The 25625-nt window shown below is 43.9% G+C and overlaps 1 protein-coding gene across 1 annotated transcript in view; it reads left to right on the plus strand.

The window, feature by feature from the left end:
- The first annotated feature begins 6604 nt into the window (after positions 1 to 6604).
- Positions 6605 to 25625, plus strand: part of TGFBR2 (transforming growth factor beta receptor 2) — a 178956-nt gene continuing 159935 nt past the window's right edge. Inside the window, exon 1 of the mRNA XM_030205906.1 lies at positions 6605 to 6916. Coding sequence (XP_030061766.1) covers positions 6823 to 6916 — 94 coding nt within the window. The 5' untranslated portion in view covers positions 6605 to 6822. The remainder of the gene's footprint in view (positions 6917 to 25625) is intronic.

Consider the following 25625-nt stretch of genomic DNA (forward strand, 5'->3'; position numbering starts at 1 on the left):
TGTGTGCAGCAAGTCACTTATATTTCCAGCCCTATTTTATGACCCCTCAAATGCCTGCTGGAAAAGTAAGTTTTCAGCTCTTGGTGCTGAACAACCTGATTACAGACATTTTTGTTTTCCTTTTACAACCATCCCTTTGGTGCCCAGACTCAACTGTCCAGTCCCAACAGACTTAAGGGCCCTTTCACAAAGCTGCAGTAAGCATTAATGTGTGCTTACTGCAGCAAAACAAAATGGTGCCATTACAGCTTCCAGGTTTATAGAGATTTCATTCACTTTCTCTGACTCGTCAGCTTTGAATACCATTTCTGGCACTGATATCTCTCTCAAATCTTCCTCAATGACGACCGAAGCAAAGAATTAATTTAATCTCTTTGCTATGGCTTTGTGTTCCCTGAGTGCCCCTTTTACCCCTCGGTCATCTAGCGGTCCAACTGATTCTTTTGCCAGCTTCTTGCTTTTAATATACCTAAAAATGTTTTTACTATATGTTTTTGCCTCCAACGCAATCTTTTTTTTCAAAGTCCCTCTTTGCCTTCCTTATCAGCGCTTTCCATTTCACTTGCCATTCCTTATGCAAAAATGATAAAGGGGACAGAACTCCTCTCGTGTGAGGAAAGGCTAAAGAGGTTAAAGGCTGTTCAGCATGGAAAAGAGAAAGATGAGAGGAGATATGATTGAGATCTACAAAATCCTGAGTGGTATAAAATGAGTAGAAGTAAATTGATGTTTTATTAGTTCCAAAAGTAGAAAGACTAGGGGACACTCAAAGAAGTTACATGGAAATACTCTTAAAACAAATAGGAGGAAATATTTTTTCATCAACGAATAGTTAAGTTCTGGAATTCTTCGCTGGAGGAAGTGGTAACAGCAGTTAGTGTTTCTGGGTTTTAAAAGGGTTTGGACAAGTTACTGGAGGAAAAGTCCATAGTCTGCTATTGAGACAGACATAGGGAAGCAACTGCTTGCCCTGGGATTTGTAGCATGGAATGTTGCCATGATTTGGATTTCTGCCAGGTACTTGTGACCTGGCTTAACCACTGTTGAAAACAGGATACTAGGCTAGATGGACCATTGGTCTGACCCAGTATGGCTACTCTTAAGCTCTTATTATTTTCAGTCAGATCCTTCTTCCATTTTCTGAAGGATTTTCTTTTAGCTCTAATAGCTTCCTTCACCTCATTTTTTAACCATTCCGGCTGTTTCTTTCTCTTGTTGGCTCCTGTACCATCTGCTCCATGAAGTAGTCCTTGATTTCGTCAAGGAATTTTACCTCCCTAGCATGCTCTGATGTTACATTTACCCAGTCAATATCAGGGTAATTGAAATCACCTATTATTATTGTGTTCCCCAGTTTGTTAGCCTCCCTAGTTTCTGACATTTCTACATCCATCTGTACATCCTGGCCAGGCGGACGGTAGTACACTCCTATCACTATCCTTTTCCCCTTTACACATAAAATTTTAATCCATAGGGATTCCAAGATGTGTTTTATATCCTGCAGAATTTTCATTCTATTTGATTCAAGGCCCTCCTTAACATACAGTGCTACCCCTCCACCAATTCAACCCACCCTATCACTGTGATGTAATTTGTACCCTGGAATGACAGTGTTCCACTGGCTATCTTCTTTCTACCAGGTCTCAGAGATGCCTATAATATCTAATTTTTCATTTTGTGCAATATATTCTTAGGCTTCTGGCATTTGTATATAGACATTTCTGTTTACATCTTGCTCAGCAGTTGACAGTAATAATTTGCAGTCTTTTGTCTGCTTTTTATTTAAAGACACCTGGAGGCATATTTTCAAAGCACTTAGCCTTCCAAAGTTTCATAGAAACCTATGGAACTTTGGAAGGCTAAGTGCTTTGAAAATATGTCTGCTGGGGTCCCTTTTACCAAGCTGTGGCAAAAGGGGCTGGCACTGGCATCAGTGCCTGTTTTACACGTGCAATGAGGCCCCCTTTTACCGCAGCTGGTAAAAGGCAAGTCTTGCTTTCTGACAGGAAATGGCCAGACGGCAAGTAATGGGTAAAAAGTGAGATGTTTGACCACGGAAGGACCAATCCTGGAGACAATATCTTAAAAACTTCTTTATTGGTGAAAAGACTCGACGCAACTGTTGTGTTTCGGCCAACAGGCCTGCATCAGGAGTTTCTGGTAATGTTGATGGAACTAAATGCTCCTTGAGATTTTTGTTCCGAGAATACACAACTACTAGTTCTTTATTCCTGAAGCATTCTAGTCCTTCTAAGATGTTGCGTATTCTCGGAACAAAAATCTCAAGGAGCATTTAGTTCCATCAACATTACCAGAAACTCCTGATGCAGGCCTGTTGGCCGAAACACAACAGTTGTGTCGAGTCTTTTCACCAATAAAGACGTTTTTAAGATATTGTCTCCAGGATTGGTCCTTCCGTGGTCAAACATCCCACTTTTTACCCATATCTGTGTCTTCCCGTGGGGCGTTCGAGTTCTCCGCTTGATTGCGGATTTTCTTTGAACAGACGGCAAGTAAAGCACTTGCTGTGCGGCCATTTGGGGGGGAGCCCTTACTGCCACCCATTGAGGTGGGGGGGCAAGGGCTCCCGCATTAACCCGGTGGTAGCCGGGCAGTGCAAGGCACTGCCCAATTACCGCCGGGTACACTCTGACGCTACAAAAATAAGTACATTTTTGTAGTGCCAGAAATGACAGCACGCTAGGGATAAGTACCTCCAGGCTGCTGCGGTAGCCCGGCGGTACTTCCTGTATAGTGAGTGGTAAGCCTGCATTGGGCTTACCGCCGCTTACTAAAAGGAGCCCATGGTCTACTATGGTCTCTATTGCAACCCTATCTTCCCTGTTTTGGTGATGATATCTTTGAAAGACACCTTGTTCCAAACCATGCGCTTTTGAACAACTGTTCTAGGATGGCCAGCGTTTCACACTGCTTCTTCAGGGTCCAGGGGATCTCATCTGTTTATCAGAAGTTGGCTCACAAGAAGTCCTTTGAGATAACTGCTGTGTTTGCAAGAGAATTTTGAGTTTTTGCAGTTTTTGAACTTGAACTAGACACTTAATAGGTGTTATTTCTTTAGGACACTTTAAAAATGAACTGAAGGTTTTTGCCAATGATGAAGAGTAGATCTTATTGATTGATATAGTTCCAGAGGTCATTGGACCTGGAGCTCTTTGAGGCTTTTCCTTCCTGTTCTGCTACATTGTACTGTTTTTAAATGTCTATTTTCTCTAGTTCCTGAGTGCAACATATTGTTTGGATTTTGAAATCTCCTATATAATAATTCTCAATCTGCGTCCCTGAGTGGCTGACTGGGTTAGTAACTGTATGCAAATGAGATATACGTAATCGGCTCGCCTCCAGCCTTCCCTTTCCTTCTCGCTCAGTGTCCCGCCCTCACGGAAAGAGGAAATTACGTCACAGGAGGGTGGGGCAGTGAGAGAGAAGGAAAGGGAAGGCTGGAGGCAAGCCAAGCCGAGCCTGCCGCTTTCACTAACGCCGCTGCGACTTCTGGTAAAATAAAACTTTTAAAGGAAGTGCGGCAGGAAGGAAAGGAGGGCTGTTGTAGGAGAAGAGGGTGGGCAGTTGAGGGCTGGGGTTGAACTGGAACTCGGGTGCTTAAAAGAGAGGCAGGTGGGGGCTGGGGGCAAGTCGCTGGACATGGATGGGATGGGAGGGGAGAATCACTGGACATCGATAGGATGGGATGAGATGCGATGGGAGGGGGAGAATCGCTGGACATGGATGGGATGGGACAGGGCCGTGCTAACACGGTAAGCGAGGTAAGCATGGCAGGGGGGCGCTTCCCTCTGGGGGGCGCCGCCGCACCATGCTCACCTCAGTCGCCCTCCCGCAACATTCCTTTTCTTTTTTTTTTTAAATTTACCTCCGTGGTGGCGGTTCCGGCAGCACAGCGTCAGGGAAGGAGGCGGCGCTCCCGACGTCTCTAGCCTTCCCTTCGCTGTGTTCCGCCTTCTTCTGACGTCAAGGAAATGATGTCAGAAGAAGGCGGAACACAGCGAAGGGAAGGCTAGACGTCGGGAGCGCCGCCTCCTTCCCTGACGCTGCGCTGCCGGAACCGCCACGGAGGTAAATTTAAAAAGAAAAAAAAGAAAAGGGATGTTGGGGGGAGAGAAGAGGGCGGGCAGTTGAACAATGGGAGCTGGAGGGCAGGAGAGAGACGAGAGCATAGATGCGAAGGGGGGGGGCATGGATGCGAAGGGGGGGGAGAAGAGGGCGGGCCAGGCTGGGACATGGGAGCGAGAGGAGAGAGAGGAGCATGGACGCGAGGGGGGGGTCATGGAAGGGAGAGAGGGAAATTGCTGGATAGGGATTAATGGAGGGGGCAGGGGACAGAGGAGCATGGATGGGCATGGATTGGGAGGGCAGGGCTCAGGGAGAGAGGGGAATTGCTGGAAAGGGATGAATGGAGGGGGCAGGGGACAGAGGAGCATGGATGGGCATGGATTGGGAGGGCAGGGCTCAGGGAGAGAGGGGAATTGCTGGATAGGGATGAATGGAGGGGACAGATGGGCATGGATGGATATGGATTGCAGGGCAGGGCTCAGGGAGAGAGGGGAATTGCTGGATAGGGATGAATGGAGGGGGCAGGTGACAGAGGAGCATGGATGGGCATGGATTGGGAGGGCAGGGCTCAGGGAGATAGGGGAATTGCTGGAAAGGGATGAATGGAGGGGGCAGGGGACAGAGGAGCATGGATGGGCATGGATTGGGAGGGCAGGACTCAGGGAGAGAGGGGAATTGCTGGAAAGGGATGAATGGAGGGGGCAGGGGACAGAGGAGCATGGATGGGCATGGATTGGGAGGGCAGGGCTCAGGGAGAGAGGGGAATTGCTGGATAGGGATGAATGGAAGGGACAGATGGGCATGGATGGATATGGATTGCAGAGCAGGGCTCAGGGAGAGAGGGGAATTGCTGGATAGGGATGAATGGAGGGGGCAGGTGACAGAGGAGCATGGATGGGCATGGATTGGGAGGGCAGGGCTCAGGGAGAGAGGGGAATTGCTGAAAAGGGATGAATGGAGGGGGCAGGGGACAGAGGAGCATGGATGGGCATGGATTGGGAGGGCAGGGCTCAGGGAGAGAGGAGAAATTGCTGGGCATAGAGGGGAGGGAAGAGAGATGAAGGAGATGAAATGAGGGAAAAGGAAGAGAGGAGAAAAACTGCACATGGATGAAGAAAATAGGCAGAAGCTGAGGACCAGAAATGAAGAAGAAAGGAGGAAAGGAAAGAAATAAATGGAAAGGAAGCCCTGGAAACGGAGTTAAGAGGACAGATAGCAGCAGAATCAGATACTGGGCCAGCATGATCAGAAAAAGAAAGTCACCAGACAACAAAGGTAGAAAAAAATCATTTTATTTTCATTTTAGTGTTTGGAATATGTCCACTTTGAGAATTTACATCTGCTATCTTATTTTGCAATGTATAGCAATTTGTTTCTAAGAATATTGCTGACAATTCCTGTCAGTGTGGCAAGTGGTGAGCGATCATTTTCACGGGGGGGCAGGGCTGTGCCGACACGGTAAGTGAGATAAGCATGGCAGGAGGGCGCCGTCCTCTGGGGGGCGCCCCGCCGCACCATGCTTACCTCGCCCTCTTCTCCCCAGATCCTTGTCCTTTTTTTTTTTGTTTAAATTTACCTCTCCGGCGCGTGGCAGCGTAGCGTTAGTGAGGAGGCGGCGCTCCCCCGCCCCGACGTGTCAGTCTCTTCCCTTCGCTCGGTTCCGCCTTCTTCTGACGTCAGAAATGACGTCAGAAGAAGGCGGGACACTGAGCGAAGGGAAGAAGACACGTCGTGGCGGGGAGCGCTGCCTCCTTCTCACTAACGCTACGCTGCCACGCGCCGGAGAGGTAAATTTAAACAAAAAGGAAAAGGATCTGGGGAGAAGAGGGCGGGTAGTGTAGCGATCGTTTTCAGGGGGGGGGCGCGCCGGCGGGGCCAACTGCAGGGGGGCGCCGGAGACCCTAGGCACAGCCCTGCGGGGGGGGGGGGAGGGCCGCCGCCACCAACAACTGATAGTCTGCAGGGGGGGCGCCAACTGATAGTCTGCAGGGGGGCGCCAGAGACCCTAGGCACGGCCCTGGGATGGGAGGGGAGAATTGGTGGACATGGAGGGCCTTCCTAGGGCCCATTTCATTTTTGGAGAAACGGGTGTTTTTTGCTTGTTCTTTATAAAATGCTTATGGTTGGTGTAGATTGTCCATGCATACATTTACATCAGCACCCTTTTGAGCAGCACCATATATATATTTTTAGAAAATGTTTGAAAAAAAATACTAGCTATTTTGTTGTTCGTGAACTTATACTTCAGTTTGTTTGTTTTTTTAACCCTAGGTCTCCTCCATATACCCAATGCAGTAAAGAGCAGGCAGAGCTGTATAGGCATATCCTGCCATTTCAGTACGGTGCTTTGTAGTAACGGATAGGATTTCAAGAGATGATTGGCAGGAAGTGGGTGAGGTTTTCTTAAAGAAAAAAAAAAGTCAGTAAGAACTGAGAGGGAGCAAGAGAGAGAGAGGTCCTGCCCAGCTGTTTGTAAAGTTGAAGATTTCCTGTTTCGCCCGTAGTGCCGAAGTTAGCTTTGAGTGAGTCACACACAGAGCTCATTCAGCCCCCCCAGGCCCCATCGGAATGCAGAGCTGCTAGGACTCTGGTCTCTTTCCATCCAAGAGAGTGAAGAAAAAAAGGGGGAAAAAACATCTTCAAAATTTGGTTTCTGTGCAGAGCTCCTAGTCCCTCCGTCTCTGTCTTTCCTACGTACAACAGCCCTTTACAGTTTTATGAGAACGAGGATATACAATGAGCTCAGAGCTAACTAAGTGCCTGTGGCTACACTTTTTCTGCTGGAGTTTGATAGCCGGCGCGATTTCTCCTTTTCTTCGGGCCTCGGCGGGTAAGTTCTAGGTGCCTTCTGGCTTTTTTTTTTTTTGCATTTTCTGGGGTGCTGGAAGTTGACAAGAGTTAACTTGACAGTTATTGTTGGGAGGAAAGCAGTGAGGGGGCGCTGCAGTCAGTCACTGCCTCGGCTCTGCTCAGCAAAGTCCTGTGACCTTGTATATTTAGAACTTAAGCCAGCTTCTCTAGCCAAGACTTGCGGGTTAAGCCCGGCTTAGCTCCGGGTGAGCCGGTTTTGCTGTGTTTTTAGCAGGTTTCCAGTATGCCCGGTTGCAGAATAGTTAATTCTACGGGCAAAGTTATATTTGTGCAATCAGCTACAAACCGAAAACCCGTCTATTGTAAACTTTTCCAGCAGACGTCACCCTGGTCGATGATTAGCAGGACACCACGTTTGATAGGTGGCCTTTTATGCATCACAGCCTTTGCTGACAAGTGCTGATGTGTTGTAGAAAAAGTATGTGGGCATAGGTGACTTAAAGGGGCATTTGGTGATCGTTTGGAAGTGACTTGTAGTAAAATCTGGCAGGGTTTCTTTCTAGTGAACAAAAAGTAGGAGGACAGGCCGTAGGGTTACCATATGGCTCCAGAAAAAGGAGGACGGATTGAGCCAGCCGGGTTTTACTTCCATTGCTTGAAAGCAATGGAAGTAAAACCTGGCTGGCTCAATTACTTCCATTGAAAGCAATGGAAGTAAAACCCGGCTGGCTCAATCCGTCCTCCTTTTTCTGGAGCCATATGTCACATGCCGCTTCAGGACGGTTTTACTAGGGTTAGTTTCTCCATGTGCACTGTAAGAAAATACTGCAGGCTGGAATGAAATGAAACCTGCCCTGATCGTGCGGGTGTACAGTGCTCCGGAAACTGAATGTGGTGCCTTGTGCCCGGGGCTAGAAGTTTTTGTTCTTTTTTTTTTTTTCCTTTTCTTTTGAAAGTCAAGCCTCAGATATATATATCTTCTTTCTTGTTCATTGGTTTATACTTTTTTTTGTGTTCCGCCATGGTGGCATGATCTACATGAAATTTTGATGACATTCTCTCTGCTGCTGGACTGAGCTTCCGTGTCAGTGACAGGCCGGGTTTGTCACAGCTGCAGGGCAGTGGCTCGCCCATATGAAAGATGAAAGGGAAGAGAGCAAGATAGGCTGTTTGTTTGCCCTTGGAAGGCAGCTGCAGTTGCCAATCACAATATTCTAGTGGATTTTTGAAGCATCTGGTAAAGGCCCCTGAAATGCAGACTCCCTTATTAAAGTGGCAGCTACTGTAAATCTTAGGGTGTGTGTGGAAACCCTGGCCAACCTCTAGTTGTTAAGTGAATTATGAAAGATCCTTAACAGCAACTGGTAAAATATAATTTTAATACATGAAAACAAAGAAATGCAGTTGTTTATGGTAGATTAAGAAACCCACACTCATTTCCTGACCATGGGTTTTGTTTGATCCCTGACTTCTGCTTTCTCACATGGGGTAGATCTGCAAATGGGTTTGTTTTGTGAATACCATAACAGGAATGAGTCTCACCCCTGTGCCAAGGTATGTGAAGTATGGTCTCAGTCTCTCAGATTTACTGCTTCACACATTTTAGTACTTAACATTGTGCCAAAGAGAGCATCCTTCCGAAGTTTGTAAGATGTGTTGTTAAAAGGATCCTGTGTTGCTCATCGCTGGCGTTTTGAATTCTGAATCTGTTTCTCTTACAATGCCTAACTGGCTGCTTCTTTGTGGCTGGAGTGTGAGGCAAGAAGGCAGAGAATGCTGTTTTAGCGCTATATACATACAGGACAAATCAAGCTTGGTCAGGAAACTATAAGGGCAAAATCAGGCACAGGGTGGTTAAAAGGGTTCAATCTGTCTGATTTTCAGCTATCTGACAGTATGTGTGTAGAGTTAGGCAATTACTTGTTTGGAGGAGAAACTAGGGCCGCCGAGAGGGAGCGGGGGAGGGAGGCAAGATTCCCTGGGCCTGGCCTCCAAGGGGGGCCCAGCACAGGGGTCTTCTCTCCTGCTCCTGTATGTTGGGACCTGGATGATTGTGTTAACATGAAAACCCGGGTCCCGGCACATAGGAGCAGGAGAGTGACAGACTGAGGGAGGAGCAGACGCAGGAAGGCAAGAGGGCGGGGGACAGCGGCGGTGGCTCGAATGGGGGGGAGCAGGAGTGGCAGCAGGGCAGTGGCTGCCCAAGTGGGGGGTGGGCAACGTCGGCAGCAGTGGCAGCTGCCCCAGGCCCGGGTTTGTCTCTCAGCGGCCCTGTCAGTTCCCTTTGGAAACAATTTGAGGTATTCACATGCCTTTGTGGTGGCTTGCTAGCTTAATGGTTAGTGCAACACTCTTTGGTCCAGATGATGTGAGGATTTGATTCCCACCTTCACTCCTTGTAGTGTTAGCCAACTCACATATAGTATAGTATAATTTCAAGTGTGCAGTGCTGCATATGTCTAGTAGCTATAGAAACTTACAAGTTTATGTAATTCGCATAACCACCCACTGTCAGACACAAACTGTGCACATATTTTGTGTTTGAAGATCAAATTGCTTTATGGAAGCTCAAAGTAAGGTGGCTTATTGAAAAATTACCATGTTAATTTACTGTACAGTAGCTGCCCAGGTTGCTGCTAATTATCACCAGTAGATAGTTTTTAGGATGAGAGAAAAGCAATACATACTAAAAAATAATTCCAAGAACATATGCAGGGGTGCTTAACAGTGAAGGGGTTGGAAAGTGTGCACTGCCCACTCTCTGAGCCCAGGAATAAGTGAGAGCTAAACGTCTGCAGGTGAAATAACAGTCATTAGTAAACCTTTAGAGGGGTGACTTTAGAGGATGGATACAATTATACTTTTTAAGGTAAGATTAATGTTTTGAGCACATGCTAATGGCTTGTAGTTTTAGAGTACACTTGTATTCATTCTTTCTCAGCTCCAGGAGGAATGCAACAGGCTGCATGAAATGCCAGAGTATGCCCCTGGCTTTCCAAGGCTAGGCATGATCTAATTTCAGGGGCTTTTATGTCCAGCTGAGATCCAAGTTTCCAAGTTTATTAAGGGCTTATATCCCGCCCATCAAACTAATGTTTGGATGGCTTACATTAAAAGCAATCAGGGAGGGGCGAGAAAGGAAAGCAACAGATTGTGAGGAAAGAGGGGCAGTGTTCCATAGGATAGGTGAGTGGGAAACACGAATGGGGAGGGGATTGTGTAGTTCAGATCAGTATCCAGTGCCCTCATACATGCAACAAGAATATCATTAAATCATAGGTGGCAGCAAGTAGGAAGGACTTGAGGTCAGTTTTAAATTTCTGCAGGGAGGATGAGAGGAAGGTAGGTTGGCAGTTTGTTCCAGAGCTCAGGCATTTTATAACATAGTAAATGACGGCAGAAAAAGACCTGCATGGTCCATCCAGTCTGCCCAACAAGATAAACTTATATGTGCTACTTTTTGTGTATACCCTACTTTGATTTGTACCTGTCCTCTTCAGGGCAAAGCTTTTGCTGCATGTAAACAGGCTCTTATAAAGGCACAGCTGAGTATACACCTCTTAAAGTACCTGTGTGTACACTTTCCTGAGGATGTAGGTCGGGTAGGGCAGGAGCAGAGCTGCAGTGCACTTGCATACTTTATTAAATGGCTGTGTACATGCGTAGAGTGTATATGCATACATTTACAGCTGCAAACACGCCTATGTTGTATTTAGAAAATGCATTAGTGAAAAACTATGATCCCGAGTACTCATAATATTTCTGTACTAGTTTTAAATTTAATGTGCTCCAAATGTGCGTGCTCAATTAAAGAGAGGGGGAGACACTTAGAAATTGTATCTTACTAACATCATCATCCTTCCAAATGCTCCATTTATAGATATCACTTAAAATGAATCCAGCTGAACAAATTAAAAAACATTTGTCTTTGCACTTTGAGTCATAGTTTCTCACTATCGTATTTCCATGTATATAACCCGCACATATGTATATCCTGCAGAAAAAAAAAGCTAATTTTGTATAACCTCGCACCTGTGTTTACCCTGAATTTATTGCCATAAAACATAAAATTGTATATTACTCCTATTGAAAAGCAGTGATTTTGTAAATAAATTCATGTATAACCCGCACTTGTGTACCCCACACCTCTTGCGAAAAAAAGTAAAATCATGTATATCCTGCGAGTTATATACTCGAAAATATGGTACACGTCATTTGTTTATCTATTGGGATTTATTAACAGCCTTTATGATGAGATTCATCCAAGGTATAGCTTGACATAAGACTTACGTCTTTTACAAAGGCGCACTAGCGTTCTTAGTGTTTGCTAATGATTAGCGTGTGCTAAATCTAGAGATGCTCATAGGAATATATGTGCGTCTCTAGCATTTAGCGCACACTTATTTTTAGTGCTTGCTAAAAACGCTAGCGCGCCTTTGTAAAAGGAACCCACAATGTTAACAGCATAGCAATAATAAAATGACCAAATATAGGAGTCTTTTTACCAAACTGCAGTAAAAGGTGGCCTTAGCATGTGCTTACATGGGTCATTCCTGTGCACTAAGGCTAATTTTATCACATGGTAAAATTGTTTTATTCTTCGCATTAATGGCCAAGTGGTAATTTTCTCAGTAGCTCGTGATCCCATACCCCCAACTGTTTTGTAGGTGGTAAGAGCTCTATGCTAACCATGCTCTAATTGGTTAGTGCGTGGTAATGTAGCTGTGCTAACCGATTAGCACAAAACACGCCTACTCTCCACCCCTGACCTGCCCCAGCGCTAAAAAATAAAATCTATTTTTTAGCTCGTGAGAGGCATGTGTCCATGACAAAATTACCACGGGATGCCTGAGCATTCCCCAAGGTAAGGTATTTTAAGCCGCAGTAAGCACGCGTTAATAAAGATAGATACAATCAGGGCCTCTTTTATTACTATGCTGCAGCAAAAGGGGGCCGGCGCTGACATCGGCATGTGTTTTACACCCGCGCCGAGGCCCCCTTTTACCGCAACTGGTAAAAGGGAAGTCTCGTCTTCCTATGGGAAATAGCCAGTTGGCAAGTAAAGCACTTGTCGTGTGGCCATTTCGGGAGGAGCCCTTACCACCACCCATTGAGGTGGCGGTAAGGGCTCCTGCGTTAACCTGGTGGTAATCGGACAGCATGCTGCACTGCCCGATTATACATTTTTGTAGCGCCGGAAATGACGGCGCTAGGGGTGGGAAGTACCGCCGGGCTGCTGCGGTAGGCTGACGGTACTTCCTGTACAGTGAGGGCTTACCGCCACTTAGTTGCTTACACTTGACGCTTTCCTCTACAAGCTGTGTGAGAACCCAACACATTGCATATCCCTATTGTGTTTGCCCATCCCCACCAACCTATCTTATAATGTAGTTCTACCCCATCCTCCCTTACTGTGAAACTGTCTCGCACACCCCTCAGTTATTTCCTTTTCAGAATGTAAGCTGCTCAGATATCCTTTTTTATGAGCGGGGGTAGAAAGCTGTTAAATAAACTAAGAAAACTATAAGGATTTCAGGGGAACTACTCAAGGGAAATTGTTTATACACTGCAGCCACTCATAATGACTTTGGCTGTTTGGGATTTCTTATTCACCTTCTATAATAGAAAGGAGAACCTTCGTCAGGTCAAAGGATTTGCTAGGTTTTTGTGGGCAGTACATTTTTAGAAAGAGAACCTAAATAATAGACACTCACGTGAGCATAGCTGTCTCAAGGAACGTCCATCCACAGTGGAAGAGACACAGAAGATTGTTGGGTTCAGCTGAATAAGGGGTATTCCTTGAGACAGCATCTTCAAAACATGAATCATGTCGGAGTACTGTCCGCTAGCCGATTAATCTCTTTAATCGGTTGAGTATAAGTTAATTTTTGAAAGAAGATTCTTATAAAATTGTGAAAACTTGAAAGATTTGAAAATACATTATGAGATAAATATATGACCTGATCTGGTGGAAGTTTTAGATTCAGAGAGTTACACTGCTGAGGTCTATAAGATATTAGTATATAATCTGAATATTATATATCACTGATGTCATTTGTAGATTGCTATTTGGCTATTAAATCCATTGATGTATTGCGTGATAAGTGCAGGTGTAAAGTTTCATTAAAAACTGACCGGCATATCACAGACACTGGAGAATTCTGCACAAATAATGTAAAATTTTCTTCATAAATAATAAAATAAAATTTATAATCTATGCACATCTGAAAATTAAATTTTAAAATATAAAACAATATAATCCATCAAGTAATAATGACTTTAAACAACAATACAGAAAACATGTTTCTCAGAGTTTCAGAATTTGAAGGTTTTGGTGCAGTTTTCCTCAAGACATATTGGAATAATATACCATATCTATAGGTTCTAGTCTTGGGGGGATTTTACTTTACCAAGCCACAGAGTCTGTGGTTGTTCTTAAAAAAGATAGTAATTCAAGAAGTCATTCTGTTGGCAGTTCAGAGTTCCTCTCAGGCTCCATGGATTGTCAAATTAAGATCCCAAAAACTGGAAGCCTAACCATATGCCATAGACCATTCATGGCCACCTCATGCTCACTTGGTCATCTTATTTTCTGTCCCCCTCAGTTTGTATCTCTAGCTAGTCCCCACCAGTCTCTTCTCAGTTAGCCAGTGACTCCCAAAGTGTCAGCTTCCTTCTAATTACCCGGCTAGTCCTCCCCAACCATAAGCTCTCACCCCAGCCCACTAGCTAGCTCTCTACCCCTCAACCAGTTCTCTCTCAAAACCAGCTAGCTTGCTCTCTCCTTCTCAAGTAGACAACTAGCCAGTGCCACTTCAAGCATCCAGTTAGCTGGTACCTCGTGCTCCCCAAATACAGCCAATTTGCTTTCTTCTTTCAACCAAACAAGTGGACAAAACATCATTCCGACCTTGCTGTACTGCTGATGCTTTTCCCCAGAGTGGTTGATATGTTCTGGAACTATATGACTTTCAGCTGAATCATGCCTATTTTTTTGTTACTGAGCTCTTAGGGGGTCTTTTACTAAAGCTTAGCTTGAGTTATCTGCAGCAGGGCCCATTTTATAGGAATAAAATGGGCCCTGCTGCAGGTAACTCGAGGTAAGCTTTAGTAAAAGACCCCCTTAATCTCACTGTTGGGAGAATGGTACAAGAGCACAATCATTGTGTAGAACAGACATGATGAAAAGTCATGTGGTACTGTAATGTGTCAGCTGGTACTGCAAGTACCACATAGATGGAGCACGGAGGAATGGCTAACTGGTGAGGATTCCCACAGCTTTTGCCCTTGATCTGGGAAGCCACCTACATAGTAACATACTAGATGATGGCAGAAAAAGACCTGCACGGTCCATCCAGTCTGCCCAAGAAGATATGTAGGACCCATACAGGGATTATGAACTTTAATCAAATGCTATAAGGCTCATCAGAAGAACACCTGCCTCCCTCATTCTCTCTCCCCCTCTAATTCCCAATCCTGTGTAACTTCAATTCTCACTCAATGCATGTACCCCTTTACCTCTTTCTTTTCACCAACCTTTGCTTCTCCTTACCCCCCCCCCCCCAAACATATATTTCACATCTCCATCTTTATCTCCCCACCATGTACACCCACCTTGCATACTCTCCTCCTCCCCCAACATGCACATACACTTACATCTTTTTCTTTCTCCACATTAGTCATACACCCCCCCCCCCCCCAGCTTGATCCAGAGACCCTCATCTTCATGGCACACTACCCAGCTCATCTTACTGCCACAATCTCTGCTGGGGGCTAATAAAGCTGCCAATGCCAGTGACTACACGTCAGAGGATTGAAAGCAATTCTGCAGTGGAGGAGAATTCTGTGCAAATCTGTTGTGGAAAGAGGTCAAACGGGATGTGGAGAAGGGTCTTGAAATCTGAGACAGTTTATTGAGACTTTCAAAACAGAGTGAAGGCAGTTATTCGGACTGTTATTGGTAGTATAACTATGGGGTATTACCGGCATTTTAGCGACATGTTAGCAGTTAGCACTGTTAGTGGCTAAAAGCAACATATATAGCTGTCAGTAGTTACTACTGGATACGTGGTTTAGGAAGGGGGGGAGTGAGGGTTTCATTGATTAGTTAAAAGGGTGCAGGAACCAAAAAAATGGCTGAGAATCCCTGCTTTATGCTTTGGATATCCATTCTGACTGACCTCTTTAGCATTGAAGTGCTGCCAGTTGCTTATCAAGGGGGTTCTCTCTGCTGCCAATGTCCCAACAAGGAACGTTTTGCAGTTCTGCGCCATCAGGTGAAATGGTCGGTTTTCATAAACTAATTTAACGAAAAGTTCCCAAGAGCCCCCAGGAGCTTCATCAAGCAGAACCCTACACTTTATAGCCCTCTAGTTAGGCTGTTATAAACAAGTGTAACACTGGATAAGATTGCATAATTCTTCACACCCTTTGTCACAGAAAAACCAGGTTAGCGCCGGTTCCAGAAATTGTCTTGACATGCTACCAGAGCCCACCCGAGTCTAGTCACAGTATTTGAGTCAATCTGAATATTTCTGGATGGAGAATCAAGCTGAAGTGAATTTAAATCTAAGGTCTGAACATACCAAAAAAAGACTTTTGGATAAAGTTATTCACATTTCAGCTTTATTTAATATGCCATACATAATAAAATATCTAAGCGGTTTACATTAGAAGGCAAAGGCACATATTGGGTGAAGGCTATACACACTTGGCCAATATGGAAGGGTGGCAAGAAAGAAACCATTGCTGAAGAAAAAACATTTCAGGGGCTGCCTAGAAATTAAAAAGAAAAATAAGAGACACCATGCAGGTGAGAGAAGGTTTTGTGGTCTAACAAGCCCCTGGTGGAACTATATAGTCTCAGTGCTAAGTCACATGTGTGATATAAAACAAACAGAGTACATCCCCCTATTAACACCATCCCTACAATAGAGCATGGTGGTGGTAGCATTATTCTGTGGGGAAGCTTTGCAGCAATAGAGATAGGGAGGCTTGTGAAGTTTGAGGGATAGATGAAGTACGGAAAGTATAGGTAGATCCTAGAAGAAAACCTGTCCTAGCCTGCCATAGCAGAAACAAACAGGATACAGTCAACTGTAGAACAGACAACCAAACAGCAACAGTGATCCTGTGTCCATTAATATATTGTGGAAACCTATTTGACCCCTGACGAAGGTTTTTCCGAAACTTGGTCAGATTGGGTCCTGTTTCTATTAAAGTTGATGATGTTTGAATAAACTCCTGCTGTGTTTGTCCTTCCTTGGATCGCTGCTGCTGTTTGGTTGTCTAGTCTGCTATAGACTTGGGTCTGGGGAGAAGATTCACCTTTTAGCAGGACATAGTTCCTAAGCACAAAGCAAAAGCAACAATGGAATGGCTCACAAGAAGAAAGGGAATGTCAAATCAGTGCTCGATCTGAACTATTTAATAGAAAATTTATGACAAGACTTGGACTGAAATCCCTGAGAGGGAGGGTCTAGCAAAAGTTTTAAACCTCCAGTTCTAAAGCTCCAACTAAGTGTTCGGTAGATGCTGAAAATATATACAAGCATGAGCAATTGCCTCATTCAGGTCATTCTAGCAACATGAAGCCCATATAACTTAATAATTTCTCATTGTCGTTCTTGCACCATAAATCACTTGGTAGTGGAAGCCTAAACTTATAGGCACAAATATGATGCAAAGACATGTAAGGAACATTTAGCACTAAGGGACCCTTTTAGAAAGGCAAGCTGAAAAAAGGCCTGCGGTAGTGTAGACACGTGTTTTGGGTGTGCACAGAATCATTTTTCAGCACACCTGTAAAAAATGCCTTTTTTAAATTTTTGGCAAAAATGGATGTGCGGCAAAATGAAAATTGCCACGCGTCCATTTTAGGTCTGAAACCTTACCGCCAGCCATTGACCTAGCGGTAAAGACTCACGTGGTAACCGGGCAGTAATGACCTACGCATGCCAAATGCTACTTAGCGTACGTCCAATATCCACGTCTGAAAATAAAAATGATTTGTCGGACACACGTATCGGATGCGCAAAAAAATGAAATTACCGCAAGAGCCACGTGGTAGCCGTGCAGTAATTCCATTTTGGCATGCGTTGGGCGCGTGTAGACGCTTATGCGGCTTAGTAAAAGGGCCCCTATGTAAGCGGGTGCTAGCCCACAAATTATTTTTAAAGCTAGCCTTATCTATGTCCCCACAAAATTAATTTTGCAGATAAACCTTATAGAATTTGTAGCCTAACAAATTTTTTTTTCAGAAATCCCAAGAGGTTATACTATAGCAAGCAATTTGCAAGAGGACAGTGGACAGAACCACTTTTTGACATATTAGATGGAGATTGTAAAAGACTAAAGAGAATCCACGTACGTGGAGAACTCAATAGATCCCACAGCACGTAAAGTGTAAACAAAAAGGTGGGAATATGAGCCAGGCTATCCAATAATTGGACCTGAAGCTAAGTTTAAAATAAACAAAATTTAATAATATTCAAACAAATAATAATAACACAATTCCACAATGCTCTAACATTATAATTGTTTCCGCAACGTGCAGCGTCAGACGGGTCATTTAACAAATGGTCTTTTTAAAGACCATTTTTAAATCCTTGTCTGCACTTTTCTCATTTGTAACTTGAGTTCTCTTCATCACGTCACTTGATGATCATATTTTATCATCGTCATTAGCCACAAGACTCCTGATGTAGGCCATCCAGCCGAAACACGTTGTGTCGAGTAATTTTTAATGTGGAATTGTGTTATTATTATTTGTTTGAATATTATAAAATTTTGTTTATTTTAAACTTAACTTCAGGTCCAATTATTGGATTGTAAAAGACTTCCTTTATCACTGCAGACTGAAGCCTTCATAGTTAAAGCTGAATCCATTATGATGTGCAGAAACATTAAAGATTTAGCAAATGAGATATGGGTGCCTCACAGATATGGCCAGTTGGTAGGGGGTTGGTGGTACTTTATATAAGATGCACAACCAGAGCCAATTTAAATTTTTCTAGACTGATCTTTAGTATATGAATCATAGGGCGTTCACAACTGGTAACCACCGTGAGACGAAGAATAATACCGTTCTACCAGCTGAAGCTCTCATCCCCCACCCTATCCCAACTCCACCATCCTCTTGTCCCAATCAGCTGCCATCATCATCTCCCCAGTCCTTCCAAGCTAGATCTCCCCCTCCCCAGGTTTCTTAATGCTCCCCAACCTTTCCCAGAATCTTGCTAAGGATACTACCTCTGGAACAGCTATCCTGTTTTCTTACAGCTTCATGTAGCTCTTGATAAGCTTGATCTGTGTAGTATTTATTTATTTAGAGCATTTAGATCCCACATTTTCCCACCCATGGGCAGGCTCAATGTGGCTTACATCAGGTTAAAAAGGCATACAGCAGTGTATAAAGGCTTCTTCACTGTTTGCACAGTCTCAAGAATAGCTTGGGAGTTTGTATACTGAAAAACTCAAATTCACTGAGAGCCGCACTGTCCTGAAGGAAGACACAGCAGTTGTTCTGGAGCCAGTGCCAGCAGCAAGCCTCTAGGTGGGGGAAATATATATAAAGAGAGAAAAGAGTTAGGGAGACACACCTGGGGTCAGTTGAGGCCACCACTGGCCCCCCGGACCTTGAAATAAAGAACATTGCCATTATAGTCTAATGGGCTACATAGAATTTAGCACGCATTAATCATTAGCACACCTTAGAGAAAGGACCACATAGAAAGTTATAACCTTAAGGCAGGTGCAGAGTATACTGTGTGGTTTCAGTGGCAGCCCATTACTCCATGCATTCCTTTGTTGGGAACACAAACTCCACTTTATGAGTTTTACGCTCCGCACACAGGTAAACTGATGAGTAACAGCTTATGCTGGCATTTGCTGAGCTGAAGTACAATAGGAGTCTTATCTTGGTGAACTGCACCCAGCTGACAAAAACAAGTGACTGGCAGGCAAGGAATTAATCCAGTCACAACTTGTTGAAGAGATCATATCCTGTACTTGAAAAAATATATATGTTTTGCTCCCCGTTTACCTACTGTTTTTGAAATTCGTTGCAGTAAGAAAATTGTTTTACCTACGGAATCTGTTTCCTAGACAGAATATTTATTCATCCTTTTGGCTGTTTTATATAAAGGCAAGCTGAAGCCATTCACAATTGCCAGTATACATTCCAGCTTATAATTGAAAAAGAAAAACGCCTATATTGCGACCCAAATCAGGAGATAGACGTTTATCTCAGAAAAACGAATAAAGCGGTATAATCGAAAGCCGAATTTGGACGTTTTCAACTGCACTCCGTCGCAGATGCGGACAAAGTTGATGGGGGCGTGTCGAAGGCGTGGTGAAGGCGGAACTGGGGCGTGGTTATTGGGCGATCAGAGATGGGCGCCTTTCGCCGATAATGGAAGAAAAATATGCGTTTTTAGCGAGAATTTAGGGCACTTTTCCTGGACCCTGTTTTTCCACGAATAAGGCCCCAAAAAGTGCCCTAAATGACCAGATGACCACTGGAGGGAATCGGGGATGACCTCCCCTGACTCCCCCAGTGGTCACAAACCCCCTCCCACCACAAAATATGCCGTTTCACAACTTTTTATTTTCACCCTCAAATGTCATACCCACCTCCCTGGCAGCAGTATGCAGGTCACTGGAGCAGTTATTAGGGGGTGCAGTGGACTTCAGGCAGGTGGACCCAGGCCCATCCCCCCCCCCACCTGTTACACTTGTGCTGGTAAATGGGAGCCCTCCAAACCTCCAAATTTAGGCGTACTTTATAGAATAAGCCTAAATTTCCACACAGACTGTAGAATACGCCGAGTGCCCGTCTGCATGACTAAATTTAGTCACAGGCAGTTACACCAAGTAAACCTTGGTATAAATCCTGATGCCTAAAGTGCAGACTGGGTGTATTCTATAACCACATTCATAGTTTTGAGAAATGCACGTGACCCACCCATTCCACGCCCATGGCCACACTCTCTTTTCAACTATGTGACTTAGAATTTACGTTCATCACGTTATAGAATTCGCTGAGACAGTTCTGTGTGTAAATTCTAATTAATGCCAATTAGTTTCAATAATTGATTGTTAAGTGGCAATTAGTGCTGATTGTCTTGTTAACTAATTAAGTTGCATGTGTAAATACAGAATATGACTGGATTTGCATACACAACATAAGTCGCGCAATATAGAATCTTGAGGTAAATGTGTAGCTTCACTATCTGTAGTATTAAGTAATATGCATAGTATGTAATGTGTATAGTATTGGGTCAAAAATTAGACTGAACAGCCCAATAATATTTGTATAATATGAAACCAGGTTTGAGCGGAGTGAGGGCGGGCCCAAAATAATGCAATTAGCAGCAATATTTAGCCACTGTTCAGGTAACCTATGCATTTAGTTTAGGCCTGCCAAATATCCTATACTAAGCGTATACTGCTAGCATGGTCAATGACCACACTCTAGGGGGGGGGGGGGGGTGGAATTCACTAACTAGGGCACTCTCCATTTAGGTGCCCCATGGGTGGATAGTAGGAACCTGTTCTGTAACAGAACCTAGGTGCCTAAGGTTCCATTATAGAATACTAGGACAACTGAGTACAGCAGACATAAACCTGACATAAACGCGTTCCCCTGAATGCGACAGGGATGTGCGTAACTTATAGTTTTACACATAAGTGGGAGTCCCGCCTTGTCCCACTCATGCTTTGGCCCTGTGTATGCCTCCCCCCTTGCAAATTGGCACATGCTTTCATATCTGTGTGTAAGCACACAGATATGTGCCTATGCCAGAATTGTAAATATTTACACATACAATGAACGTGTGAGTGTTAGTGTCTGGTTTACAGAATTACCTTATGTCTGTACAGTCTGTATTTGAATAACTGTACAATGATAAGATTATGAAAAGAGAACGTGATGGTTCCTATCTACCTGGCAAGGATCCCATGTACTTATTGATTGCATGTGTTCACTTTCTTCTTTCATTCATATGTTATCCTCACATTCACTCTACATACCTCCTATCACTGGCACTATGTGCGTTCTAGAAATCAGACCCAAATACAGACAGGAGAATATAGGTGCCACCTCAGCAGGCTATACAAAGACCGAAACCGCATGAAAGGACATGCAGACAAGGTACCTTTCTGCACTGTGTAGAAATGTACATAGAAATATTCACAGGCTGGACCTTCAACTACACAGCTCCATCTGTCCCCCACGGTAGCCTCTAGGAATCCATAAGGCAGGGAGCATCACGTTAACCCCTTGGCCAGATATAAGGTGCTGATAGGGACCAGTTAGTCTGAAAAACACGACAAGACACTACTACTACTACTATTTAACATTTCTAGAGCGCTACTAGGGTTACGCAGCGCTGTACAATTCAACATAGAAGGATAGTCCCTGCTCAAAGAGCTTACAATCTAAAGGACAAATGTACAGTCAGTCAAGTAGGGGCAGTCAAATTGGGGCAGTCTAGATTTCCTGAAAAGTATAAAGGTTAGGTGCCGAAGGCAATATTGAAGAGGTGGGCTTTGAGCAAGGATTTGAAGATGGGTAGGGAGGGGGCTTGGTGTAGGGGCTCAGGAAGTTTATTCCAAGCATAGGGTGAGGCGAGGCAGAATGGGCGGAGCCTGGAGTTGGCAGTGGTGGAGAAGGGTACTGAGAGGAGGGATTCAATAGAGGACTCAATCTAACTCAATCTAACAATAGTAAAACAAAGTATGTCTAGAACAGTAATTCTCAAATCTGCCCTGGGATATTCCAGGATATCTGCAGTGAATATACATGAGGTAAATCTGCATTATTCAGATCTTTCATTTGCATATTTATTGTGGCTATCCTGAAACCCCTAGTTGCTGGGAGATTGACAAGACATGTTTGGGAACCACTGGTCTGGAAAAAAGAACTAATTTTGATCTGGCAGCACATGTTGACTCCTCATTGAAAAAAGCAAGCAAACACCAGATCTGGAAGGAGAAGCTGCTGGGGGTAGCCTTCCTCATCCAACTATCAGTCTTAAAACCTGCTTACTGATCTTGGATGAAGTAACCACATTGCCCTTGTCACAAGCATTTTGAAGTGAATGACATTTTAATAAACCTTTGAAACAGTCTTTTCTAAGGCAATATTTTGGTCAGGCACATAGCAGTAATTTATAAAAGACTAGTAAAAGAGGCCCGTTTCTGAGCAAATGAAACGGGCGCTAGCAAGGTTTTTGTCGCCAACACCCCCCCTCCCTGCCCAACCCCTTCGTTGTTCTGCCTTTGCTCCGCCCTCAACGTCATGACGTTTGACGCGAGGGCGGGGCCCGGAGCGATTTCCCAACACCCCCCTGCCTCCCTCCCTGTCAACCTCTTCGTTGTTCTGCCATCAAGGTTTTCGTCGCCAACACCCCCCTCCCTGCCTCCCTCCCTCCCTCCCTGCCAACCCTTTCGTTGTTCTGCCATTGCTCCGCCCTCAACGTCATGACGTTTGACGCAAGGGCAGGGCCCGGAGCGATTTCCCAACACCCCCTCCTGCCAACCCCTTCATTGTTCTGCCATTGCTCCGCCCTCGAGGGCGGGGCCTGGAGAGATTTCGGTGGCTTCACTACCATGAACCTTCGAACCCTGTTTGAAGGAAGTCAGTGGCTTGGCTTCACTGACGTCACTGTCTTCAGAACGTTGAGGGTGAGTTTTATATATATAGATTACTGAAAAAAGTTTATTGCTTATTCAAGAGCTTGGAGACCAGTGATTATGAATCAATATTATGGCAACTAAGGGGCTCATTTTTGAAAGAGAAAAACGTCCAAAAAGTGTCATAAAGTTTGGATGGATTTTTTTTTTTTGTTACATTTGTACCCTGCACTTTCCCACTCATGGCAGGCTCAATGCGGCTTACATGGGGCAATGGAGGGTTAAGTGACTTGCCCAGAGTCACAAGGAGCTGCCTGTGCCTGAAGTGGGAATCAAACTCAGTTCCTCAGGACCAAAGTCCACCACCCTAACCACTAGGCCACTCCTCCACTTCTCAAAACATCTAAACTGGTATTTTTGAAACGTGTTTCTCAGATGCCCATCTATGCATTTTGTCTGCAGTGCGTCCAAATCATAAGGGAGTGCGTTGGGGCAATTTGAAGTCAAGATTAGGGCAGGCTTAGGACGTTTTACAGCTATAATGGAACAAAAAAACATCTAGGGGGAAAACTTCAACGTTTTGGTCTAGACCTATTTTTACAATGAATAATACACAAAAAGGAGCCTTAAATGACCAGATGACCACTGTAGAGATTCAGAGATGACCCCCTTACTCCCCCAGTGGTCACTGACCCTCTCTCACCCAAAGAAATGTGAATAAAAATAGTACTCACCAGCCTCTATGACAGCCTCAGGTGTTGTAACTAGGTCCATTAGAACAATGTGCAGATCCCAGGAATAGTGTAATGATGAGTGCAATGCACTGTAGACAGGTGGACTCAGGCCCATACCTCCCCCTAACTGTTACACTTGTGGTGGAAACTGTGAGCCCTCCAAAACTCACCAGAAACCCACTGTACCCACATATAGGTACCCTCTTCACCCATAAAGGCTATTGTAGTGGTGTACAGTTGGGAGAAGTAAGTTTTGGATGGATTCTGGAGGTTTTAGCAGACAAGATAAGTGAGCAATGGTGAGATGTGTACCTCGGAGCATTTATATGAAGTTCACAGTAGTGCCCCCCTAGGGTGCCCCATTGCTCTCCTGTGATGTCTGGGGGACCAGTCTGCTAAAAATGCTGGCCCTTCCTACACCCCAATGGCTTGATTTTCTACGTTTTTCATTTGTTCATTTTTTTTTAATGGCCTGAAAAGATAAACACACAGAGTACAAAACCTTGTTACAAATGATTTTTTTCAGGGAAAAAAAAAGATAGTCATTTTGCTCTTTTCGAAAATGGTTACATTTGCTATTTGGATTTGGGACATTTAGCGCAAAACGCCCAAAATCCAACTTAGACGTCATATTTATCTATTTGTTGCATTTGTATCCCACATTTCCCCCCCTATTTGCAGGCTGAATGTGGCTTACAATGTTCCGTCATGGCATTCACCATACCAGAGTAAAAGATACAATTGGTATTACATAAAGAACATGGATGACATAATAGAATTAAGCAATCAGGTACAGAGAGCTAACATTCAGAATATCAGGTAAATGGTGATGCGCTGCATTTCCTATTATGGATCGTTCTGGTATGCCTTGTTGAAGAGATGAGTCTTCAGTGACTTACGAAAATTGATTGGGTCATAGATTGTTTTCAGGTCAAGTGGCAATGCATTCCACAACTGCGTGCTCATGTAGGAAAAGCTGGACGCATGTATTAATCTGTATTTTAGTCCTTTATTGAAAATGCCCATCCACGAATCTCCGAATTTCATGATACACAAAGCAGCTTGATTGACATTTGAGGTCTTTTTCCTCCTTTTACATATAAGTAAGAAAAACATTAATGTTATAAGACATTTTTTTACAGTTATTCTTTTTGTGGATTGACATTTTGCACACATTGTGGTGTTTTTAGAATACATTTTTTTGTGTGGGTTACAACCCTGGTTTTTCTATTTTAGCTTTATAGGCGGCATAACAATCAGAAAACTGGAGACCTGTAAAACAAAGTCAACTTTAGAACTGGATGTGTATTAGTGAAGAGCCAATACTTTGATTTATTTTTTTGTACATTTGAGTCTTCATGGCTATTTGAGTTTATGTCACCAAGAAAATGAGAACCACATTGTGGATTTTAGAGGGCAGCATGATACAATGATAGAGCAGCAGTGTATGATAATCTCTTTTTATAGGAAGGATGTAAGACTTAGCAGTGTTTGACAATGAGTACTAAGGATGGAAATAGTTAAACTTCAGTCATAGGAATGTGTTTTTATTTGATGTAGCTTTTTTTACAGTATTTCATTGTACACTGAAATGTTTGCTTTAGATTTGTTGTAAATGTGCAGCTGCAGAGCTGGAGACAGTAGCAGCTGAATGGTGACCCTTATCGCTGAACCATGACCTTGCTATCAGTACTGCAGTACTGTCTGGCTACCAAGGAATGTGCTCTGGTGAGCTGTATATTGTGAGAACACATCTTAAATGCAAAGCAGAATTATGAGTTTTTGAACCAAAATGCTACACATTTGTGGGTTTCTGTGTTCTTTCTTTTCAACAGTTTGCATCCATTTAAAGGAGAGAAAAATGATCCAAATAGTGGAAATTATTAAGCATCCATTTTGAGGAGCGATTCTCAACCTGGCTCTTTAGGTCACCCTACAGTAGGCCTAGTGTTCAAGATATCAACAATAAACATTTGGAAAGTGTATTTGCATCTAAGATCATGTTTATTTTTGCATATTTTGGTTACTGTGAATTCTGATTTGCTGGGGTGCCTTCAGAATCAGGATGAGAACTACCAACTTTTTTGTTTTGTTTGTTCCTAGCCCTTTCTTCTGGCCTATCTTAGGGATTGTGTCTGGCAGTCCATCTGAGGAGTCTTCCCTGGATTTACATAGCCCCTCATTCTATAAACTTGCGTGCACAGTTTGATGCTTAATGTGCAAAGTTGCATGTGCAGGTTGTAGAATATTATCAGTTACATGCATAACTTAATTGTTAAATTAGCTTCTAACTGATGGTGACAACCTATAATTGATTACACTTGGTATTAATTGGTATTAATTTGCAGTTACATGCGT

Source organism: Microcaecilia unicolor, chromosome 1, assembly GCF_901765095.1.
Source record: "Microcaecilia unicolor chromosome 1, aMicUni1.1, whole genome shotgun sequence".
Classification (NCBI taxonomy): Eukaryota; Metazoa; Chordata; class Amphibia; order Gymnophiona; family Siphonopidae; genus Microcaecilia; species Microcaecilia unicolor.